The 25,625-nt window shown below is 44.1% G+C and overlaps 1 protein-coding gene across 1 annotated transcript in view; it reads left to right on the plus strand.

Moving 5' to 3' along the window:
- ADAMTS17 (ADAM metallopeptidase with thrombospondin type 1 motif 17) overlaps positions 1-25,625 on the plus strand; it is a 342,817-nt gene that overhangs the window by 220,121 nt on the left and 97,071 nt on the right. The window contains exon 14 of the mRNA XM_021680437.1: positions 7,806-7,926. Within this exon, the coding sequence (XP_021536112.1) occupies positions 7,806-7,926 (121 nt within the window). The remainder of the gene's footprint in view (positions 1-7,805; positions 7,927-25,625) is intronic.

A 25,625-nucleotide genomic window follows, 5' to 3' on the forward strand; every position in this document is an offset into this window, starting at 1 on the left:
TAGCAAAACAAAGGTAAAGTCAAAAAGAAGAAGACAAGCACAACAAGAGTTGGTGTAGCTAACCCAGGAACCTAGGAAATGCTGGGCCGGGTGCTATACTATTGGCAGTTAAAATTAAAACAAGAAGTCAGTGGCATCCGTCCAACAGAAGAGAATGAGGCATAGTTAGAAGACAGCTATGAGGTGCTTCTCCTCCTGGCCAAAAGAAAAAGCAAAATAAAAAAAAAAACAAATACCATCCAAACCCGTATGAGAGAGTCCCAGTCCAAAATAGGAGAGAATAAACTTCACCATTGGGGAGGGGTTGCTGGCAGGTTCAGGGCACAGAAGAGAGAGGCAGAGGACCCATTCTGAAAACCAAAGTCTGCTACACCTAGTTTGCCCAGGGCCCAGCTTGGTAAGAGGCCATCATTCTTTTTTTTTTTTTTTTTAAGATTTTATTTATTTATTTGACGGAGAGAGAGCACAAGTAGGCAGAGTGGCAGGCAGAGGGAGAAGCAGGCTCCCCGCTGAGCAAGGAGCCCGATGTGGGACTTGATCCCAGGACCCTGGGATCATGACCTGAGCGGAAGGCAGATGCTTAACAGACTGAGCCACCTAGGCATCCTGAGGCCATCATTCTTACGCATTAATTGAACACCAGGTGAAGTGATTGAGAGCCAGTGAGGTTTGGTTTAGACATACCAGGAAGTACGTCGAGTGGAACTTGATTTATTCTTTCATCAAAGATTTATTGAGCATGTTCCGTGTGCTAGATGTTCAGTGGTGAACAGGACCGAGGGGGTCCCTGTTCCCATGCAATGTACAGGGGAGAAACACATAAACTCACAAACATGGTCGTTCCAAGGACTGTTCCATGTGGAGAAGAGAATGGTGTCATAGGTTGAGAGGGATGGTGGCTGAGGAAGACTGTGAATGGCATGACAGTTATCTCCAAGGAGATCGCATTTGTGGAAGAACCAGCCTCATGAAGGCAGAACAGAATGCTCCGGGCAGAAGGTGGCTCCAAGGCTGGTGGGTTCCAGAAGCAGATGAGGGCTGGGTGGCAGGAGCTGGAAGGCGTGGCTGTGAGGGCAGAGGTGTCAGGGCCCCAGGCCATGCGGGGCCTGACAGGTCATGACAGGAATCTAGATCTCATTCTGACAGGAGTGGAGGGATTGAAGCAGAGGAGTGAAGCCATCTTGGTTATGGAGAATTGGCTGTGGTGGGGCCCGAGTGGAATCCAGGAAACCAGGTAGGAGGCTGTTACGGCGAGTCACATAACTGAGAGGCGATGGGGCTTGTAGCATGGGGCTGGGAGGAGATTGGGTTCAGTGTGCATTCAGAGGAGGATGGAGAGCTGAAGTGATGAGCAGGTGTGATGGTGTCATGGAGCATCTTGAATTCCTAAGGTGGAGGTCCACCACCGTAGGTCTTCTCATCTCCTTAGGTGAAGATTAATCTGGCAGCAGAGGGGAGGAAGCAGGTACAATAGGTCATGTCCTGAATCATGAGGGTCTAAACTGGGCTGTGACCATGAACATGGAGAGAAAGTAGACACCAGAGGCTTTCAGGGGACAAAACCATCATGTCAAAGAAGACGAGGATGGAGAAAGAGCCAGTAGATGTGGTGACCAAGAGGTGTCTGTCGCTGGTGATCTTCTATCAATCAGGGGCAGGATTCCAGGGGTAGAATCCAGATTTCAAAGCACTAAAGATGGATATTTCTCACTTCTGGGGAAAAATGGCCACCCTGTCTCTGGCTCATCCTGTGCCCTCCTCCAGAACACAGTGCTGAGCACTAAAGCTTTTCTAGTTTCACAGGGTCTGTCTCTACCAAAAAGAACTTGTGCTTTCTCCACCAGTTCCCCACCATCCTGAGCTTTTGATTAATTATGCCCAGGCAGTGTCCTCCCCTGGTGCCATATACCCTGATTTGTCAGCAGAACAGGGCTCCCACCTACAGATGCTGACCAGGAACTTTAAGACCTGCTTTGAAAACTCAGTAATGGGTAGCAGGAATGCCTAGAGTATGTAGAAAAGTAACTGCTAGGGATCATTAGGAAAACATGGGGAGATTCTAGAGTTTATTGTTTGCAGTTTCCTTTGGTTTGGTCAGCTTGCCCTCTTAGAACACCAGACTTCATAAATACAATTGTTAAAACTCCTTTAACATTTGGAATTAATTTTAAAAAAAATAGGGCACCTGGGTGACTCAGTTGGTTAAGTGTTTAACTCTTTTTTTTTTTTAATAGATTTTATTTATTTATTAGCGAACGAGCGAGAGAGAAAAACAGCATGAGAGGGGGGAGGGTCAGAGGGAGAAGCAGGCTCCCCGCCGAGCCGGGAGCCTGATGCGGGACTCGATCCCAGGACTCCGGGATCATGACCTGAGCCGAAGGCAGTCGCTCAACCGACTGAGCCACCCAGGCGCCCCAAGTGTTTAACTCTTGATTTCAGCTCAGGTCATGATCTCAGGGTCATGAGATTGAGCCTGGCATACGGCTCTCCATGCCCAGCTTGGAGCTTGTTTAAGATTCTCTCTCTCCCTCTCCCCCTCCACTAGATACCTAAAATAATACCAAGCAGAGTGGGCAGAGCACCCAAAGCTGTCCCAGCCCCTGAGTGTCCTGAAGAATTAACTTAAAGGGTGATTCTGCATGTGTTCCTGTTTGCACCTGATCTGAGAAGCTCCCTAGGGTAGACAGTGACCTGCTGCATAGGGACGCTGCTTGAGATGATGGGAGAGCCCACCTATGGGTGAGCCCCTAAACACTGGCTCTCTGTGCATCTTTTACTGAGAGGGACAGGGGGAAGGATTTGGTCCTGACTACTTTCTCCTTCCCTCTCTTCCTTTTTCAGAGAGGGCAGTGGTTCCGTGGAAGAAAAAGGGATAGAGGACAATTACCTTATTTAGCCCCAATCTGCTCAGACAGGTGGTAGCTGTCCCCCAAACCCCTAGAAGGGAGTTGGCCTGTGTGCAGTCTCCATCTGTCCTGACAGCACCCACCCATCATCAGGGCCCAGGTGGTGAGCCAGAGCAGAGGTAATTTTTTACCTTTGAGGTTGAGGTTATTACTCTTGCTTTAAGAACAGGGAAACTGAGGCTCATCTCCAGATATGTAATTATCCTCAGGATATGCATTGTGACCACAACCTTGAGCATAACATTTAGGGAAGAGAAGCTGATGGCCTGGGTAATTTAGCCCTGATCCAGAAGGCAGTTAGCTACAATTTGAAGTCATGTCTGAGAATACCTTTGGTCTTCTTTAGGCAAAGTCTTAGCAAAAGAAGCTGATTTTTTTAAAATGGAAACAAGATGCTGCTTAGGAAAAGAGGAGAAAATAACAGAGCAGTTTCCCCCTGTATCCAGCCTTTGACAATTTAACACGTAAGAGAATGTGAATCCTACAAGCAAGGCTGTCGAAGGCTCCAGATCTGAGTTTCTGTTTCCTTGGTGGAGAGGTGTAGAAGTGTAACCCTCCTGTGAGTAGAAGGATTGAACAGCATCCAGGTGATCTGTGAGGCCCTCAGTTGAGGGCATTTGCGGTTTTGTAACTAGACATTCTGTTTTGATAGGTCTTCCCATGGATCGTTTACTCACCCTGAGCACCATTGTAAGGGGGGCTCTGCTTCTTGAGAGTAGAGGGGAGCCAGCCTCTGTTGTCCTCGTGGCTCAGCTGGGTTCCCCCACATCCCTCCAGGATGCCTCAGCCCAGAACTGCTTTAGCTCAGGGGTGACAGAGGATAGTGGCGACAGGAGTTACTTCCCCAGTGGGAATTCATGTCTGGGGCCTTGGGGGGGTTGTGTGGGGTGGTGGACAGGGAGGGTTACATAGGTACTGCCCCCTCAGGACACAGAAGGCTTGGCATCTGACAGCAATGGCTGTCTCCATGAGGGTCTCTATCTCTGAGCTGCCAAACCCAGGACAGTGGTCTCCCAGTATGACTTGGGTCCCTAGCATCACCTTGGGAACTCACTGGAAATGATGAATCCTTGGGCCCCACTGCAGCAATGAGTGACCTGCCCAGTCCTCTAGGTGACTTTGGCATGTTGGAGTTGGAGAACTGCCACCCCAGGTGATCTTGTGTCCCTTGGCCTGGGAGATCTTCTGTCCACCCTAGAAATTAACCACTGTTGGTCAGACTTGGGGGAGTTGCTCCTTTTAGGCTATCCAGAGCAAAACTTTGTCCAAAAGGGCATACCATCTTCATAGACTAATCTTAGCTCCCATGACCAACCAAAAAATAAGCAGGTGGCCACGTTTCAGAAAGGATCCCCCAGTGTCTCAGATCCAGATTTAAGCCCATACTCTTTGGATACTGTATTTGGCCTCTTGAGATGACCAGATGCTGATGAGGATGGGCCCCCCGGGGCTTGCCTATAAACATCCCCAACTCTCAGAAAAGAGGCAAGGGCTAGCTCCAGGCAGGCCCAGCATGCCCCAGCAGCCCCACGGACATCAGGCCTTGCTGGGCCCCAACTGACTTGGACTTCATCCCTGAAAAAAAGGAAATCAACTCCAAACATTGTATCTACTTAAATTTTGGATCCCATGAGATCTAAATGTGTACTGGTTGGGGCTTCACTGCCATGCACATGTGTACATGTTCTTTATGCGGTGTTTCAGGAGCCATGACAAGAATCTCATGAGGGGTAGAAAATTGCCCCCTGACCTGCCTCTGCTTAGGTGGGGCAACAGCATCTGCCGGGATCAGCCACGAAGGCACCTGGTGCTGGTCTGGCTGTGCGGGGGCTTCGCAAGCGCTCACTTAAGCCAAGACTTTTCCTCATTACTTGTCTCTTTCCCACCAAGGTCCTTCTTTCAGGGGACTCTGGGGGAGAAGTGGTTTGCTCGTCCAGGAGAGTGTGTGCTCTCCTAAAGGCCCTTCCTCCCATTGAGTCCCTGTCCTGTTCCTTCCTGAAGTACCTCCGATGCCTGTCCTTTCTGCTTCCGGGTGAATTCCTGCTCTGGCAGATTGCAAACACACGCTTTGCTCCTCGTCCTGATCTCCTAGCCAGGCTGCAGAGGGCCTTTTGAGATCCTAGCGCAGACTCTCCATTCACATTCCCTTTCCCCCCAGATGGCGTTTCTCCTGTTCCTTTAGCTTCTTTTTTCTGAACGTTTCCATGTTCTTGCAAGCCCAGCATGCCTTCAGAAGAAGCCCCACCCTTTCCAGAAGTTCTCCCAGTGATCCCCAGTCCTTGGCTGAGGATAATCAGGGGAGACACCCAGCCGGCCCAGGGTCGGGAGGCAAGAGGTGAGGGACTGCTCCTGGCCCCGCCAGACAGTTTGCTGTGTGGCCTCAGATTTGTCAGGTGCTGTCATTGGGGCTGGGGAGGGAAGCTGTCTGGACAGAGTGGGATGTTAACTTAGAACATCTAGAAAGCATTTAATCAGGCAATCCCAACTGAGGAACCAGACAGGGAGTGGGTGGCCAAGCCAGAGACCCACTATTGCTGAGTGGGAATGTGGTTAAAATAGGAAGACCATGTAAGGAAGAGTCTAGACCTGAAAGCGGGTGATGGGGAAGCCACATGTGGACAGGTCAGGGCGACATGACAGTGGTCAGGGTTTACGGGGTCAGGGTTTAGGGGGCCAGAAAAAGGCTGGAGCTCTGAACACATGGGAGCAATATAGATGGGCAGCACACACATGTGTGGCCCCACGGATTTGGTTCCAGAGCCTCTGCTGAGCATGCTGGTTGAGCAAAATTTTGGATCTTGGCTGCCTTGGATTCTTAGCCGGCATCATTTTATATCGAGCAACTTGACAACAATCAGCCAACAGTCCAGATCACAAATCTCGGCCACTCCTGGTTCTAGGTACCCTGCAGCAGCTGGTCTACCTACAGGCCACCCTTGGGTGTCCTGCCCTGGCAAGGTGTTGCAGTCTGTGCCAGTTACCACCTGGGTCTCCATGTGTCACCTAAATCTCACCAGCTCCTTCAGGTGCACTTGCCTGCATTCATTCCTTTGCCTGACCTCTGGCTGCTAAAGCCCCCAGTCTTGCCCTTGACCTGTCTTTCTACTACTTTGAACACATTTGAACTTTTCTTTTCTTTTTTCTTTTTCCAAATGCTGCTCTTTCTTAATGGTCTCATTTTTGGACTAACCTTGCTCAGCACTTAGCAGATCTTCAGGTCTTTACTAAAATGTATTCAGTTATGCTACCGTTTTTGGACACACAACAGTAATTTTCCCATAATTCTTCCCTAAAGAAATGAAAGGATCCCAGGATGAGACTTTGGGGCTGTTGCTTAGGAAGAACACGCACTTATTCTTCATAGAACATCGCATAATGTGGTGGTTCTCCGAGGGTGGTCCCGACCACCAGCAGTAGCAGCAGCATCACCTGGGAACTTGTTAGAAATGCACATCCTCAGGCCCACCCAGACGTGCTGGGTCGGAAACGCTGGGCGTGGGATCCAGCAGTCTGTTTTGATAGCCCTCCTGGAGAGGTGGACGCACATTCCTGTTGAAGAACCATGCTGGGGTGCCAGGGTGGCTCAGTCAGTTAAGTGTCCCACTCTTGGTTTCGGTTCAAGTCGTAATCTCATGGGTCATGGGATCAAGCCCCTCATGGGGCTCCACACACAGCAGGGAGTCTGCTTGAGAGTCTCTCCTTCTGCCCCTCCCCCCCACTTATGCTCACTCTCTGTCTCAAATAAATCTTAAAGAAAAAAACACAAAAACACTACCATGACGAAGCCGAGGATTCTGATTAAGGTGTAAGCAGTGGGACCAAGAGGAAGTTGCTGTTCAGCCAGCTCTGCTCCACGCCCTGCCCTGTTGGAGTGGGGTGCAAGGACAGAAGCAGCTTGCCAGCATCCATCCAAACATCATAGGAAGGAGCAAAATCACCTTGGCCTGAGTTATCTGGCTGTTGACTCCTTCATGGCCTGAAGCACCAATCCTTAATGCAGGGCGATGAGGAAACTCAGTCTTGTTCTAGAAGTACTCACTTGGGGGCAGGGGGGGTTGGGGGGAAGTGGAGAGGGGAATTTCAGCAATTTAACTAGTAAACAATTAAATACTCGGTGTTTACCATATTATAAAGCTAAGTATGCTGTTTTACAGAATATAAAATTCTCATGCATTTGTTTTTGAAGGAAAAACAAGAGTTCACAGCTTTTTCTCACTTTTCATGAACTGCCTTGGGCTGTGCCGCTCAGGGTCAAGTTACTCTTCTCTGACCTCACCCAGACCCGCTCAGGGTCAAGTTACTCTTCTCTGACCTCACCCAGACCTTTGGGAAACAGGGGTCTTCTTGGACTAGGTCTCAATGGAGAAATGGGGGGCTCATTCCCAGCTGTGTCTGAATGAGCTCTGGGCTTCCTGACCTCAACAGAAAAGTCTGGGTGGTTTCTCCAGCCTGTTCTGCTGGCTGTTCCAACCAAGACAGAGGTGCCCCGTGCAGCCCCAAGGGAAACATGAATCCTGTGAAGTTGTAGCCACCCTGGAAGGTATGTGGGAGTCAGAGGCTGGCCTCTTCTTCAGGTAGCGCTTGAAGGGTCAGGCTTCTAGCCTCAGTGGGACCTCTGAGGCCTTTTTTGCCTTCATGGCCCCTTCCTCCCTAACAAATAATAAAAAATATGTGTGACAACTATGTGGGTTATAAAGACAGATATGCTATAAGCTGGAGTCTGTTCATTTTTTTTCTCTTCTGATTTTAAAATAAAATATTTTCTCGGGCCTCTGAAAGTATGGCGCGTTCCAGGCACCACGCTTGCTGGGCCTATTGGAGAAGTCAGCCCTGCAGAGATCCTCTTTGAAAATCCCTCTAGTCTTAAACCCGGAATAACCCAGCCCTTTGGTCATTCAGAAAATTGGCTGTGATGGCATCATCGGGTCCGCGGCCAAGGAAGACCGGTGTGGGGTCTGCAGCGGGGATGGCAAGACGTGCCGCGTGGTGAAGGGCGACTTCAGCCACTCTCGGGGCACAGGTGAGTGTGAAGCCCAAGGGCAAGGGGACTCTGGCCTCTCCGGGAGAGAGGGGCGAGTGAGGGGGAAACCCAAGGGGTTACTGCAAGTGCAGGACAATATTTTATTCCCTTTGCCCAAAGCCAAGAATCACATGCCTTCTCTGCACCTCATTGTTAAGGGCTGGTCGATGATAGGTAGGCGACCCGGCACATCAGTGTTAGGATTGCTGAAAGGCAAAGAGAAAACACGTTAGCCAGAATACCTTGAGGTTCCTAGAAATGAATAGTTTGCTTGTGGAGCTCAGTGGAGCTGCCCTGCCCAACCAGTCCCCCTGAAGCTTCACATCAGCCCGTCTTCTGATGGGACACCTCGCCATGTTGTTTTTACCTATAGATGGAAGAGGTGTTCTCTGAGTTTTCTGTCAGTTAAAGTAGGACAGCGTTTACACACATCCCTAAAATGCTTTTAAAGGCATTTGTTCTGGGAAGTCTGAGTTGCTTCTGCCAACTGTGAATACAAAGTAGGCGAGTTTCCTGTTTCCTAAATGTAGACCTCCCCCAACGCTGTGCTTAGAGAGGTCCATCAAAGTTCAGCTGATGGGTCGTCTTAGTCTTTCTGCTTGAGCCACCTACACAGCTGTAAGCTGCTTTGCCCAGAGGTGGGAGATGGTTTCTCAGCTCCTGTCCTGGAGGACACCAGCTTATGATGTCCAGGGAGGTATTGGGGTTGATACATACATGATGAGAGGTGCAGGAGGTAAGGCAGGTCATCTGGGGAGAGAGCTCTTCTCAAAGCCTGAGTGAGTGTCCTCTCACCCAATGTCACCAAGAGCGACATCACCAAGGTAGCTCGTTGGGTGGGGCTGAGCTGAAAAGCCTCTATTCTAATTTGAATGATGGCTTAGGATGGAAACTTTTCAGTTCAGTTTAAGCCCCACAAGAGAACGAAATCCCAAGCAATCCTCTCTGTCCCACAGAACTCAGGCCTCTGGGACTGAGGCGGAGAGGAGAGGTCTGTGAATGCTCCCCGCTCTCTGTACGGATGGGAGACCTGGTCTAGAGGAAACATTCCTTCTCAGTACCTTGCAGAAAGGGCAACCTATTGCACAAGCGTTTTGCAGGATCTTGTAACCGCAAAACCAGAGGGAAATGCAAGCACAAAGTTTAATTTTAAGATTACACGTAAAAATGATATTTCAGGCTGGGTTTCTGGATTTTAAAGACAGGTGCCCAGCCTATGCAATAGGAAACATGTGAGAATCTATGTCTGCTGTGTGGCTCCTGAGATAAACTGAGAAGGTAACGCCAGAGCAAGCCGGTTTGGCGGGGGGGAAGTGCCCTCTGAAGCCATGTCATCCAGGACAGTAGCCACAGGCTATTCAATTTTTAATTATAACTAAAATTAAACGATCTTGAAAATTCAGACCTCGGTCCCACTAGCCACATTTTAAGTGCTCCATGGCCACATGTGGCTAGGGTTTCCTGTGCCAGACAGCCCAGAGAGAGAAGGTTTCCATCACTGCAGAAAGTTCTCGAACAACTCTGCTCTGGAGCTTTGGTGATTTCTATTTGTTGTGATACGTCATAGGCTACTTTCTCTATTTGGACGGCAGCTCCAGTTTGCCATGAGACTTTGACCTTGCCTAATGTGCCGGCAAGGGCAACGAGGAACAAAACCTCTGCAGTTGGCAAGTTTTACTACTGATAAATTTTTTTTAAAAAAAGGAAGCATTAGACCCCTTTATTTATTTATTTATTTATTATTTGTTTATCTATTTAAAAGATTTTGTTTATTTGACAGAGAGAGAGAGACAGCCAGAGAAGGACCACAAGCAGGGGGAGTGGGAGAGGGAGAAGCAGGCTTCCCGCGGAGCAGGGAGCCCAATGTGGGGCTTGATCCCAGGACCCTTGGATCATGACCTGAGCTGAAGGCAGACGCTTAATGACTGAGCCACCCAGGCGCCCCTAGAACCCTTGATTTAAATCAAATGTGCCGCTCCAATAAACTGGACTACAGTTGCTCCCTTCAGTAGAAGGCAGGGGGAGCACCGACACGCCCACTCCTGCGCCCTGGGCAATCACTAGCACTCTAAGGCTGTTTCTGCCACACACCTTTGAAAACCTCCACTGCATGCAATGTAGTAGCTCAGTTCCAAGAGAACCCTGATGGGGCGAAAAAAGGTTCTCTCTTTTTTTTCCCCCTGTCTAATCCACTTGTTGACCTTTGATCTCGGCATGAGTAGATCCATTCTTCCAATCACAGTAACTCTTTTTTTTTTTTCTTTTCTCCCCTTTCTCCATTCTACCTGGTGCCTGGGTCCCATCTGTGCACGGGAGGAAGGTGGGCAGGAATGTGCAGCCTTCCTCCTGGGGTGGTCAGGATTCTGGGGCTCAGGCAGCCAGTCCTCCCTGGAGGGACAGATAGCCATTGGAATCCTCCTGGGGGTAGCTGTCTGCACCCTGGCTTGTGATGTATGTGCTTCCTTCCAGCTTCTGGGGCACAAAAGCCTTAGTGATGAGGTTTTAGAATATAGGTGAGTTTCAGTGGGGTGAGGTCCGGAGCTGACCACCAAGAAAGAATTCTTGAGACATCTTTGGTGCAAAATGGTGGTTTTATCAAAGCACGGGGACAGGACCCATGGGCAGAAAGAGCTGCGGCACCGGGGTCTTGAGGAGTGGCTGATGATACACTTTGAGTTGGCAGAAGTAAGGAAAAGGGAGGTTTCAAAAGAACTTTCATTTGCTAAAGAGGACCAACCTACAAGATACCTATTAAATACGAGAGGTCTTGCCATTGTCAAGTTAAGGTTGTTTTTCCCTCTAGCAAAGTATTAACATTTAGTTGGGAGATTCCTGGAAGAATGTCATACATGTCCCACCCAGGAGTGGGGGAAGGTTGCAGGGTGTCAGCTTATGCTTTGTCCTCAGCTTGCCTTCTGCTCCCTCATCATTAGCAAACCTTAAGAGAAAAATAAACACCCTTTAGCTTGGCCCACCTGGAAAGTTCTGTCCTTCTGAGCGGTTGCCAGACGTCACACCTTTGATCTGAAGTCTAAAGCCGTTTCTTCCAAATCCTCACCATCGGGGTCTGTGAGCAGAAGCTCCTATCAGTGTGGATTCTGCTTCCTGAGGCTGTGCGTGAAATGCTCACTCAGACATGAATGAATCACTGTTTAATATAGTTTCATCAAACGCAAGCCTGTCATCATGGCCTGACATTCTGGAATGTACATATGCAGAGTTACAACTGGTCACCCAGTAAACATTTGTGCGACACTACATTTTAAAGCATGAGGGGCACAGAAATTAAAGTTAACGGTCACCAAGTCGGTCACTGCTGAGGGAGGGTACCCCCAGGCAAGCAGCTTGAGTCCACGTGTGAAGTGGAGGCAGCTCAGTGGGGGTGGGTGGGTGCTATGGGGCCTCAAATTCTGGTGGGGTGCCTCACCCAGGCCTCCTGAAAGTTGACGGTGGTCCCTGAGCCATAAAGGACAGGTAGAAATGAACTGACAGTGTGGGTGGAGAAAGGACATTTCAGGCTGAAGGAAAAATCAAACTTGGAAATGGTATAAAGCCTGGGAATGGAACATCTGGGTGACTCCAAGTATGGCAGAGTGGATTCACTAATCAGGAAGGTAACTTTCATCTCTGCCCAGCTAAAAAGACTGGGAGAAGGAGGAATGTCTTATCACCCTTAAGGGTGAATATCAGAAAGAAATGCCACACCAGAAAGATAACAGGTAATCAAACGCAGGATTTTTGCCCAATTATGTAAAGTCCTGACCCTTGCCTGAACTCATCTGGGTTTTTTCACCAAAGTGCTTGAACTGAGACTCCAGAGCAGACCCACACAGGGCCAGTGTCCACATCCCCCAGGATGTCCCCCTCTTGTGTCCTTGAGAGGTCACAAAGAGCGAGTGGGGACATGGCATTCTGAGTGTAGGCTGTTTATTACCCCCTGGCCTCTTGATTCCCGACTTTGAATAACCGAGGTCCTCAGCAGCTCAACTGTGGAAAGAATCTACTCGAATGGCTATTGTATTATGTCTCTGATGGATGGACTTGAACATGCTCAAGTCTTTGGTTGAGTTCAAACAGCTGAGTTTTTTAATTTAGTATCTTAAAGGTTCTTGGAATGATGCCTCCAACTTCATTCATTCAAGTGTCATTGTCTTTATTCCGTGCTCCTCCTCAGTGCTGCAAAGGTGACTAGTACCCCCTGAAGTCACCACAGATGGTTCTATCCTTGGCGCCCCATGGGTTCTGAATCTCTTTGCACTTAATCCTCGAAGAGAACCTTCTCGAACAGTGAGTTCTTAAAAGGGAAGGTGACGTGATCTATCCCTTTTGAGTGTGGATGGATCCGGAAGTCAAATATTTATTCAATAATTACCTTTAGAAACTCTGTCACGTGCCACGTTCTCTTCTCTAGGTGTGGGATATGGAGGTGCTGTGGGGAAATTTACATGATGACAAACAATGACTCTTCTCACCACCATGATTAAGAACTACGGTATCAGTTCCTGAATGTGCATGGAAACCAATGACTGTATATTTCTTTTCCTCAGTCAAGAATAATCTTTGTACGAAGGTGTCCACATGTGTGATGGCAAAGGCTGTTCCCAAGTGTTTCTCATGTAAGATGTTTGTGTATCATGTGCGGTACTCGAGGTGATGTGTCTGGTGTGGGATTCTTTCCTCACTTCCGTGCCTGAATGTTTTCTGAGCGGAGTCAGTGGGAATGGGTCATTCATGAAGCCATGGATAAACACAAAGGCCATTTGTCACTTCTATATAATTGATGTTTAAGACTGATTGCCAAAAAGAAAAAACCGTAGAACAAAACTAATTTTAAAGCTATAGAAGGTAAAGAGTTATGAGAAGAGAGACCAGACAGAAACTTGTGTCAATATGCCAAGGGATACATCATTCTCCTCAGCCACACCTGGCTCTTGGGCAGGAAATGATACGACATGCCAGAGAATTTGCCACAGGTGGCCCATTCTTCCATAGGGAAGTGTCCGTATCAAAGACTTGGACTTCTCAAAGGGCAGGGGATCACATCCTCCTGGTCTTCATACTGGAGATAAGGTCACGGCCTTGCTTTGGCCCACTTACGCTGACCTCACATTCAGGGAAACTGAACAAGGAAGGGTATTAATCTGGCCCCACGGGCTTCCCAAACAGTGAGGTCTTTCCAATGAGACCCAGAACAACCCTTAGGGGTAAACATAAAGATAGTAGTATTCTCATAAACAACTTTTGTTTAAAAAAAAAAAAAAAGTGGGGGAAACTATAACTTAGATGAAAGCCTCTCCAAGCATTTTATAAGACAATCACACACACAAAAAAATAGAACTTTGTTTTTTGTTTGTTTGTTTGTTTGTTTACATGTTTGATTCAACCTTGTGAAAGAGTTCCAGGCCACATAGCCAGAGTTTCACATGCATTCCATCACAGTACCTTACCAGCACAATGGTTTTCTTCCGAAGAAAGTTAACACTCCTAGAACACAAGGGGAAAGTGTGACCACATCATCTAAAAGCAAGTCGACTTGGGGAATTCAGACAAAAAGTATTTTGCAGGGGAATGTGTTCATAGCCCAGTGATATTAACTATTCAGAAGATTTGAGATAGGTTTCAGGTCAACATCACACTGAAGTTCCTTCTGACTACTTGTCCTGATGGTAAAAATGGCATGTTCTCCTAGAAGGATGGCAAAGGCATTGAATGTTAACCATGGCTTCCTCATGAAACCAAATCATGTCCCTCTAACTGGATTTCTCCTGTTTGATGGCAGAGACTAGAATGGAAAATTATTCTGAAGATAAAGTCTTGCCTACCCTACCCAAATTGTGACTTTATCTTGTGAATTCTTAGAGTCCACCCCTCCATTAATTATTTTTCATGCCCAGTCAACATGTGGTACCTGGCATCTGCCTGGAGGGGCCATCTGGTATGAGGGATGACAAAGTGCTTCGGGACTTGGTGATGGGCCTCCTGCTATTGCTGACCACTCTCTACACCAACATCAGCACGGGCTTTGAGCTGTGGGTCAAAAGAGGGGAAGAGGGACAGTGAAGTAGAGGTGATTTCCTTGGTTTGTGGACTGAACACCTGCCTTTTATTTCAGGAATTTTCTCTTTCATTAGTTCGCTGCAAATCTTAGAAAGAAAGGTTAGCAGAACCCATGCATGGCAATGACTCCCCTGCCCTATTACTCAGAGGTCACCTGAGGATGAGCCTCACCTGATTGTTGTGTCTACCCTGAGCTTTTCACTACTCATCTGCTCTGCCCCCAGCGTAGTTGAAAGAGGAGAGAAGACAGGTACCTTTTCAGTGTTACTACTTGTGCCAAAGTGAAGTTTAAACATAGGTGTGGTGACCATGTATTTGTTGCAAATGCACTACCTTGCTGTGGAATGTGGAAAATGAACTAATCTGGATCTTGGCGGATGCATCCATTGCCTCCGATTTTAGCAGCCTCGTAATGCTAACACCAAGGCTTATTAGTCACAAAAGAGGAGGATTCCACATAACAGCAGCTTTTTTCCGAGAAGAACCAGCTCCCCAAGCAGGTCCTGTACCCAGGTCAGTTTTGTGGTTGAAATGGAGACTCCTCCCCAAAAAGGTTTCCATCACGTTGACCCTGAACAATTTTGTCTCCGTTTTTGACACTTCCCTGTCTTGTATGCCTAGAATCCAGTAATTCTTCAAACTCCCCCAGAAGGAATGAACTTCTCTAAGAGAAATTTGTGGTAGGGAGTCCACTGCTGTAATCCTAAAAGATGTGTTCTGTTGTTGTTTTGTTCTGTTCTGTTTGTTTTGTTTTGTTTTTGGTGGCCAGACATTTTAAGTAGAAAAGCATTGCGAGAGCAAAAACTGTTTTTAATCAGAACCCCTTGCCTCCCTGTGAGGACTGAGCAGAGCAGGGACCACGGGCAGGCTGTTGGGGTGAGCCAGCGTTCCCATTCCCTGTGGCAATGGGAAGGTCTGGAAGGAATCACTGGAGGACCACACCCCAACTGGTTAAAGTCATCCTGCCTGGGAATCAGGATCAGAGCACACGAAGTGAGACAACTGCCCTCAGCCCTCAGCCCTCAGCCAGAACTGTGTTTACATCTGTGGAGTCTCCCTAAGTCAAGTAGAACAGGAATTTGTAAAACTTCTAGAGCTGGATCTATAGTAACAACACCCAGGCATTTGCTGTCAAGACTGACAGATGCTGCTAAACTTTCCATCCAAGGTGGCAGCTTGAAAAACAAGTGCTTCCTCTCTTCCCAAGCTCACCTTAAAATGAATGAAAAGGAACTTATTAAGGGGCACCTGGGTGGCTCAGTCGGTTGAGTGTCCGACTCCTGATCTCTTGGCTCAGATCTCCAGTTGTAAGTTCGAACCCCATGGTGGGCCCTACTGAGCATGGAGCCTACTTTAAAAAAAAAAGGAAAGAAAAGGAACCTGTAACATTTCAGCTCATGTTTAAGGCGAACAAGGACATCTCACATGTACATGAATCTGAATAAATAGACTTGGATTTGCTGCAATAAACAAGACACAATACAACCCCCCCACCACCCCACCAAATCTCAGTGGCTTAACACAAAAGGTTATTTCTTGCTCATGCTGCATGTCCAATATGGGTGGTAGGAGGGTGTGCATATTTGAGCCACTCATGGACCTGGGCTGACAGATTTTATTGTTCAGATGCTGCCCTGATCACCTTGGCAGGAAAAATAGAACACAGCAAATCAGGTCCTGATGCTTTTAAAGCTCCCATGTGCACATCACTTTCACTCACATTTTTTTTTAATTTTTTTATTCTTATGTTAATCCCCATACATTACATCATTAGTTTTAGATGAAGTGTTCCATGATTCATTGTTTGTGCATAACACCCAGTGCTCCATGCAGAATGTGCCCTCCTCAATACCCACCACCAGGCTAACCCATCCCCACCCCCCTCCCCTCTAGAACCCTGTTTGTTTTTCAGAGTCCATCGTCTCTCATGGTTCGTCTACCCCTCCGATTTCCCCGCTTCATTCTTCCCCTCCCGCTACCTTCTTCTTCTTCTTTTTTTTTTTTCCTTAACATATATTGCATTATTTGTTTCAGAGGTACAGATCTGAGATTCAACATTCTTGCACAATTCACAGCGCTTACCAGAGCACATACCCTCCCCAGTGTCTATCACCCAGTCACCCCATCCCTCCCACCCCACCCCCCACTCCAGCAACCCTCAGTTTGTTTCCTGCAATTAAGAATTCCTCATATCAGTGAGATCATATGATACATGTCTTTCTCTGTTTGACTTATTTCACTCAACATAATACCCTCCAGTTCCATCCACGTCGTTGCAAATGGCAAGATCTCATTTCTTTTGATGGCTGCATAATATTCCATTGTATATATATACCACCTCTTCTTTATCCATTCATCTGTCGATGGACATCTTGGCTCTTTCCACAGTTTGGCTATTGTGGACATTGCTGCTATAAACATCGGGGTGCACGTACCCCTTCGGATCCCTACTTTTGTATCTTTGGGGTAAATACCCAGTAGTGCAATTGCTGGATCGTATTGTAGCTCTATTTTCAACTTTTTGAGGAACCTCCATACAGTTTTCCAGAGTGGCTCCACCAGCTTTCATCCCCACCAACAGTGTAGGAGGGTTCCCCTTTCTCCGCATCCCCGCCAACATCTGTCGTTTACTGACTTGTTAATTTGAGCCATTCTGACTGGTGTGAGGTGGTATCTCATTGAGGTTTTGATTTGGATTTCCCTGATGCCGAGCGATGTTGAGCACTTTTTCATGTGTCTGTTGGCCATTTGGATGTCTTCTTTGGAAAAATGTCTGTTCATGTCTTCTGCCCATTTATTGATTGGATTCTTTGTTCTTTGGGTGTTGAGTTTGATGAGTTCTTTATAGATTTTGGATACTAGCCCTTTATCTGATATGTCATTTGCAAATATCTTCTCCCATTCTGTTGGTTGTCTTTTGGTTTTGTTGACTGTTTCCTTTGCTTTGCAAAAGCTTTTTATCTTGATGAAGTCCCAATAGTTCATTTTTGCCCTTGCTTCCCTTGCCTTTGGCGATGTTTCTAGGAAGAAGTTGCTGCGGCTGAGGTTGAAGAGGTTGCTGCCCGTGTTCTCCTTTAGGATTTTGATGGACTCCTGTCTCACATTGAGGTCTTTCAACCATTTTGAGTCTATTTTTGTGTGTGGTGTAAGGAAATGGTCCAGTTTCATTCTTCTGCATGTGGCTGTCCAATTTTCCCAACACCATTTGTTGAAGAGACTGTCTTTATTCCATTGGACATTCTTTCCTGCTTTGTCAAAGATGAGTTGACCATAGAGTTGAGGGTCCATTTCTGGGCTCTCTATTCTGTTCCATTGATCTATGTGTCTGTTTTTGTGCCAGTACCATGCTGTCTTGATGATGACAGCTTTGTAATAGAGCTGGAAGTCCGGAATTGTGATGCCGCCGGCTTTGCTTTTCTTTTTCAACATTCCTCTGGCTATGCGGGGTCTTTTCTGGTTCCATACAAATTTTAGGATGATTTGTTCCATTTCTTTGAAAAAAGTGGATGGTATTTTGATGGGGATTGCATTGAATGTGTAGATTGCTCTAGGTAGCATTGACATCTTCACAATATTTGTTCTTCCAATCCATGAGCATGGAACGTTTTTCCATTTCTTTGTGTCTTCCTCCATTTCTTTCATGAGTATTTTATAGTTTTCTGAGTACAGATCCTTTGTCTCTTTGGTTAGATTTATTCCTAGGTATCTTATGGTTTTGGGTGCAATTGTAAATGGGATCGACTCCTTAATTTCTCTTTCTTCTGTCTTGTTGTTGGTGTATAGGAATGCCACTGACTTCTGTGCATTGATTTTATATCCTGCCACTTGACTGAATTCCTGTATGAGTTCTAGCAGTTTTGGGGTGGAGTCTTTTGGGTTTTCCACATAAAGTATCATATCATCTGCAAAGAGTGAGAGTTTGATTCTTCTTTGCCAATTTGGATGCCTTTGATTTCTTTTTGTTGTCTGATTGCTGTGGCTAGGACTTCCAATACTATGTTGAATAGCAGTGGTGATAGTGGACATCCCTGCCGCGTTCCTGACCTTAGGGGGAAAGCTCTCAGTTTTTCCCCATTGAGAATGATATTCGCTGTAGGTTTTTCATAGATGGCTTTTATGATATTGAGGTATGTACCCTCTATTCCTATACTCTGAAGCGTTTTGATCAAGAAAGGATGCTGTACTTTGTCAAATGCTTTTTCTGCATCTATTGAGAGGATCATATGATTCTTGTTCTTTCTTTTGTTAATGTATTGTATCACATTGATTGATTTGCAGATGTTGAACCAACCTTGCAGCCCAGGGATAAATCCCACTTGGTCATGGTGAATAATCCTTTTAATGTACTGTTGGATCCTATTGGCTAGTATTTTGGTGAGAATTTTTGCATCCATGTTCATCAGGGATATTGGTCTGTAATTCTCCTTTTTGATGGGGTCTTTGTCTGGTTCTGGGATCAAGGTAATGCTGGCCTCATAAAATGAGTTTGGAAGTTTTCCTTCCATTTCTATTTTTTGGAACAGTTTCAGAAGAATAGGTATTAATTCTTCTTGAAATGTTTGGTAGAATTCCCCTGGGAAGCCATCTGGCCCTGGGCTTTTGTTTTTTGGGAGATTTTTGGTGACTGCTTCAATTTCCTTAGTGGTTATAGGTCTGTTCAGGTTTTCTATTTCATCCTGGTTCAGTTTTGGTAGTTGATACATCTCTAGGAATGCCTCCATTTCTTCCAGGTTATCTAATTTGCTGGCATAGAGTTGCTCATAATATGTTCTTATAATTGTTTGTATTTCTTTGGTGTTGGTTGTGATCTCTCCTCTTTCATTCATGATTTTGTTGATTTGGGTCATTTCTCTTTTCTTTTTGATAAGTCTGGCCAGGGGTTTATCAATCTTGTTAATTCTTTCAAAGAACCATCTCCTAGTTTCGTTGATCTGTTCTCCTGTTCTTTTAGTTTCTATTTCATTGATTTCTGCTCTGATCTTTATGATTTCTCTTCTCCTGTTGGGTTTAGGCTTTATTTGCTGTTCTTTCTCCAGCTCCTTTAGGTGGAGGGTTAGGTTGTGTACTTGAGACCTGTCTTGCTTCTTGAGAAAGGCTTGTATTGCTATATACTTTCCTCTTAGGACTGCCTTTGCTGCATCCCAAAGATTTTGAATAGTTGTGTTTTCATTTTCATTGGTTTCCATGTATTTTTTTAATTCTTCTTTAATTTCCTGGTTGACCCATTCATTCTTCAGTAGGATGCTCTTTAGCCTCCATGTATTTGAGTTCTTTCCGACTTTCCTCTTGTGATTGAGTTCTAGTTTCAAAGCATTGTGGTCTGAAAATCGGCAGGAAATGATTCCAATCTTTTGGTACCGGTTGAGACCTGATTTATGACCTAGGATGTGATCTATTCTGGAGAATGTTCCATGGGCACTAGAGAAGAATGTGTATTCCGTTGCTTTGGGGTGGAATGTTCTGAATATGTCTGTAAAGTCCATTTGGTCCAGTGTATCATTTAAAGTCTTTATTTCCTTGTTGATCTTTTGCTTAGACGATCTGTCCATTTCAGTGAGGGGGGTGTTAAAGTCCCCCACTATTATTGTATTGTTGTCAATGTGTTTCTTTGCTTTTGTTATTAATTGCCTTATATAATTGGCTGCTCCCATGTTAGGGGCATAGATATTTACAATTGTTAGATCTTCTTGTTGGATAGATCCTTTAAGTATGATATAGTGTCCTTCCTCATCTCTTATTACAGTCTTTGGTTTAAAATCTAATTTGTCTGATATAAGGATTGCCACCCCAGCTTTCTTTTGGTGTCCATTAGCATGGTAAATGGTTTTCCACCCCCTCACTTTCAATCTGGGGGTGTCTTTGGTTCTAAAATGAGTCTCTTGCAGACAGCATATCGATGGGTCTTGTTTTTTAATCCAGTCTGATAGCCTGTGTCTTTTGATTGGGGCATTTAGCCCATTTACATTCAGGGTGACTATTGAAAGATAGGAATTTAGTGCCATTGTATTGCCTGTAAGGTGACTGTTACCGTATATTGTCTGTGTTCCTTTCTGGTCTATATTGCTTTTAGGCTCTCTCTTTGCTTAGAGGACCCCTTTCAAGATTTCCTGTAGGGCTGGTTTTGTGTTTGCAAATTCCTTTAGTTTTTGTTTGTCCTGGAAGCTTTTTATCTCTCCTTCAATTTTCAATGACAGCCTAGCTGGATAGAGTATTCTTGGCTGCATATTTTTCTCATTTAGTGCTCTGAAGATATCCTGCCAGTCCTTTCTGGCCTGCCAGGTCTCTGTGGATAGGTCTGTTGCCAATCTAATGTTTCTACCCTTGTAGGTTACATATCTCTTCTCCCGAGCTGCTTTCAGGATTTTCTCTTTGTCTCTGAGACTCGTAAGTTTTACTATTAGATGTCGGGGTGTTGACCTATTTTTATTGATTTTGAGAGGGGTTCTCTGTGCTTCCTGGATTTTCATGCCTGTTTCCTTCCCCAAATTAGGGAAGTTCTCTGCTATAATTTGCTCCATTATACCTTCTGCCCCTCTCTCTCTTTCTTCTTCTTCTGGGATCCCAATTATTCTAATGTTGTTTCGTCTTATGGTATCGCTTATCTCTCGAAGTCTGCCCTCGTGATCCAGTAGTTGTTTATCTCTCTTTTTCTCAGCTTCTTTATTTTCCATCATTTCATCTTCTATATTACTGATTCTCTCTTCTGCCTCATTTATTCTAGCAGCTAGCGCCCCCATTTTTGATTGCACCTCATTAATAGCCTTTTTGATTTCTACTTGGTTGGATTTTAGTTCTTTTACTTCTCCAGAAAGGGTTTCTCTAATAACTTTCATATTTTTTTCAAGCCCAGCTAGTATCTCTAAAGTGATGATTCTGAACTCTAGATCTGACATCGTACTAATGTCCGTATTGAGTAGGTCCCTGGCAGTCGGTACTACCTCTTGTTCTTTTTGTTGAGGTGATTTTTTCCGTCTTGTCATTTTGTGCAGAGGAGAATAGATTAATGAGAGAACAAAATGCTAGCAGAGTAACAACGTCCCCAGAAAATATACTCTAAACAAATCAGAAAAGACTTCCAGAAAGTGGTCGCTTTTCTGATGAGAGAGTTGTTGCTCTTCTTTTCTTCGATCTCCTGTTGAGTTTGTAGGTGTTCAGAATGGTTTGATCCCTATCCAGCTGAATTCCTGAGAGGAGACGAAATCCAGGTCTCCTACTCCTCCGCCATCTTGCTCCACCCCCCTCACTCACATTTTAAGGATCAAAGTAGTTCACATGGTCACACAGTTTAAGAGGGCAGGGAAATCCCTCTCATTTCCGGAGAGAGACCTGGAGATCATTGGTGGCCAGCACCACAACACAGCACATGGAGCAAACATTTCGCTGTTTCAGTTGTCAGCACCCAACAACGGCTCTCTGCCCCACAGCTGAAAGCCAATCCTGATGGTCAGCAAACCCTGCCCAGATTCACAGAGACAGCCCATCTGTGGCATCCTTCTTGGAAGAGTCTGCAACAGAAATGGGAGAGACCAAGGAACCTGAAAAGATGACCCACAGGAAAAAGAAGATCACTCAAGTGACAGAAGTGCAAAATCTCTACCAACTGTTCTTAAAAAGATCTGAGATGCGACTATATCCATAAAACTAGTACAGAATGAGAAGAAGCCATCAGAAAACAAAAAGATCTCAGAAGTATGAGCTTCGAAATAAAACATGTGGTAAAGGGCACCATAAACAAACGACAAATGACAGAAAAAAAATGTTTGCAATAAGTCTAGTAAGTAAAGGGTTTGAGTTCAAAACACATTAAATATATGTTAATAGGTACTAAGATACCCTTTTAAAATTCCTGCTGATGAATTAAATAAAAACAAAAAGCCAGTAGAAAAATGGGCAGTGCTTCTCAACAAGGCAGTTAACTGAAAAGGAACTGCAAATGGCCAATCAGTATGTAATAAGATGCCAAGCCACACTGATAGAGAAATGCAAATTAAATCTCCCAAATAATAATTTTTTCACCTATTGGGTTAGCAAATGTTAAGAAGATTGCTAATTTCAAGTATTTAGAATGAACAGACAACTTCATATAGGGTTGGTTTCTCTATTAGTCAAGCTGTTATGGAGGGCAATTGAGCTATCCTTGTAACATTTCAGCTCATGTATATTTGACCCCGCAATTCTCACAGCTGATTGGGTAGGACATGGTATATATGCACAATGAGACATGTGCAAAACTGTTCATTGCAGTTATTATTTCTTTTTTTAAAAACATCTTAATTGAAATAAAGTCCATATACCATAAAATTCACCCCTTTAAAATGTGCAATTCAGTGGGTATTTAGTACATCTACATAGTTGTGCAACCATCACCACAATCATCCTAAAAAGAAATCCCGCACTCATCCACAGTCATTCCCCATCCCCCTCCTACCTACCCTGGCCCTCGGCATCCACTCTCTAGGTCTGTTTCTCTGTTCTGAACATTTCATATAAATGGCACGTACAATATGTGGTCCTTTGTGACTGGCTTCTTTAGCATAGTATTTTCAAGGTCCCTCCATATTGTGGCATGTATCAGTGGCTTCATTCCTTTTATTGCTGAATATTCCATTGTGTTCTTATACCACATTTAAAAAAATACATTCATCATTTGACGGGTCTTTGAGTTGTGTCCACGTATTTTTTAGCTATTATGAATAATGCTGATGTGAACATTGTATGTAAGTTTTTGCATGGACATGTGTTTTCATTCTTCTTGGCTATGTACCTAGGAATGGAATTGGTCGGTCATATGGTCATTCTGTTTAATTTTGGGGGGAACTGCCAAACTCTTCTCCAAAGTGCCTGTACCATTTTACATCCTTGCTAATAATGAATGAGGGTTCCATTTGCTCCACATTCTCTACAGGACTTCTTCTTGTCTATTGTTTTGGTTATAGGCATCATAGTGGGTGTGAAGTAGTATCTGATGGTGGTTTTGATTTGCATTTCCCTAATGACTAATGATTTTGAGCATCTTTCCATGTGCCTACTGGCCATTCGTATATCTTCTTTGGAGAAATGTCTATTAAAATCCTTTGCCTATTTTTAAATTGGATTATTTGTCACTTTATTATTGAATTATAAGCTTTCTTTATATATCCTAGATAGTTTCTTTATCAAAATGCTTTTCACTTTTTTGATGGTGACCTTGGAAGCACAGAGTTTTAAATTTTGATGTAATCTACTTTTTTTTTTCTCTTGTTGCTTGTGCTTTTGCTGTCATATCTAAGAAACCTAATCTAAGGTCATAAAAATTTTACTCCTATATTTTCTTCAAGAGTTTCATAGTTTTAGCTCTTAGATTTAGGTCTATGATCCATTTTAGGATAGGTTTTTTGTATGGTTTGAGATTGGAGTCCACCTTCATTCCTTTGTATGTGGATATCCAATTATCCCAACACTGTTGAAAAGACTATTCTTTCCCCATTTAATATTCTTGGCGCTTTTGCTTTTAAGAAGTCAATAAAGAATTTATTTATAGATTCACAATTATATTCCATTAATAAACATGTCTGTCTTGGGGTGGGTGGGTGGGTGGCTCAGTCAGTTGAACATCCAACTCTTGATTTCAGCTTAGGTCGTGATCTCAGGGTCATGAGATTGAGCCCTGCCTCGGGCTCCACACTTAGCGTGAAGTCTGCTTGTCCCTCTCCCTCTGCTCCTGCCCTCCCTCTCTTTCTCTCTCACTCAAATAAATACATAAATAAAATCTTTAAAAAGAGGTCTGTCTTTATGCCAGTGCCACATTGTCCTCATTATTATAGCTGGCTAGAAAACTTTAAAATGAGTGTTGGTTTTCCAACTTTGTTCCTTTTAAATATTGTTTTGTTTATTCTGGGTCCCTTGTATTTCCATATGAATTTCAGGATCAGCTTGTCATTTTTTTTTTGGCAAAAAACGAAAATGAAAAGCTGGAGTTTTAATATAGACCATGTCAAAGCTGTAAGTCAGTTTGTGAAGTATTCCCACTTTAACATTAAATCTTTTCATCCATGAACATGGAATGTCTTTCCATTTATTTAGATCTTCTTTAATACCTTTCAACAGCATTTTCTAGTTTTTGGCGTAGAAATCTTGCACATCTTTTGTGAAGGTTATTCCTAAGTATTCTTTTTGATGCTATTTAATTCAAATTGTTTTCTTAATTTCATTTTGAACTATTCAACCCTAATGCCTAGAAAAGCAGTTGAGTTTTGTATATTGATCTCATGTCTTACAACCTTGCTGAACCTATTTTAATATTTTAGTGTATTCCTTAGGATTTTTCTGTATATAAGATCTTGACATCTGCAAATAGAGATGTTTTTACTTCTTCCTTTCTAATTTGGATGCCTTTTAAAAATCTTTCTTGCCTGATCAACGTGGAGAGAACTGCCAGTACAATGCTAAATAGAAGTACCAAGAGTGGACATCCTTGTCTTCTTCCTGATTTTTGGGGGAAAACATTAAAGTATTTCACCATTAAGTCTGATGTTAGCTGTGGGTGTCTTGTAAGTGCTATTTATCAAGTTGAGGAAGTTCCCTTGTATTCTTAGTTTGTTGAGTGTTCTTATCATGAAAGGGTGTTAAATCCTGTCAAATACTGAATACTATTATGAATACTTTCTCTGAATCTATTATGGATACTTTCATGATTTTGTGGTTTTGTTTTTTATATAGATTACATTGATTTGTTTTTACATGTTAAACTAACCTTGAATTCCTGGCATAAATCTTATTTGATCATGGTATATAATCCTTTTTATATGTTGCTGGATTAGGTTGCTACTATTTTGTTAGTTTTGAGTGCATATTCATACGCAAGATGGCATTGTTTCTAACAGTAACAAATGTGAAACAACCTAAATGTATATCAGTAGGGGAGTAATTTTGTAAACTACAATTTAAATGAAAAATTAAGTAGAGCTACACACACTCACATGGATAGATCTCAAAGATATATCATGTTAAAAAAAGTATAATATAGTACAACATTCAGTCATAATGTTACTCCTAATGCTTATGTAAAATATAAATATAAATATCTTCAATTTTCATGGATATTTGTGTATAAATAGTAAAACATCTGAATGAAAATACACCAGACTGATAGTGGCAATTCCCATAGGGAGGGGAGTGGGATTAAGAAGATTTGAGATTTACCTATATTATAAAATTCTTATGAGAAAATATACATGTGTATTTGTATAAATTTAAAATACATAATTTTTTGGGCGCCTGGGTGGCTCAGTTGGTTGAGCGGCTGCCTTCGGCTCGGGTCATGATCCTGGAGTCCCTGGATCGAGTCCCGCGTTGGGCTCCCTGCTCGGCAGGGAGTCTGCTTCTCCCTCTGACCCTCCTCCCTCTCATGCTCTCTGTATCTCATTCTCTCTGTCTCAAATAAATAAATAAAATCTTTAAAAAAAAAATTAAAAAAAATATACATAATTTTTTACAAAAATAAAAATTCACTGATACACATAAACCTCTGTCCTAACAATTAAAAGCCCTGCTAGCCTATGACACTGTCCTATTATTCCCTATTGCACAAGCCTACTGCAAGCAGCTGGTATAATTAGAACTCAGGTCACTTAAAAATTAGTAATTTAGAAAGAAAATCAGAA

Source organism: Neomonachus schauinslandi, chromosome 9, assembly GCF_002201575.2.
Source record: "Neomonachus schauinslandi chromosome 9, ASM220157v2, whole genome shotgun sequence".
Classification (NCBI taxonomy): domain Eukaryota; kingdom Metazoa; phylum Chordata; class Mammalia; order Carnivora; family Phocidae; genus Neomonachus; species Neomonachus schauinslandi.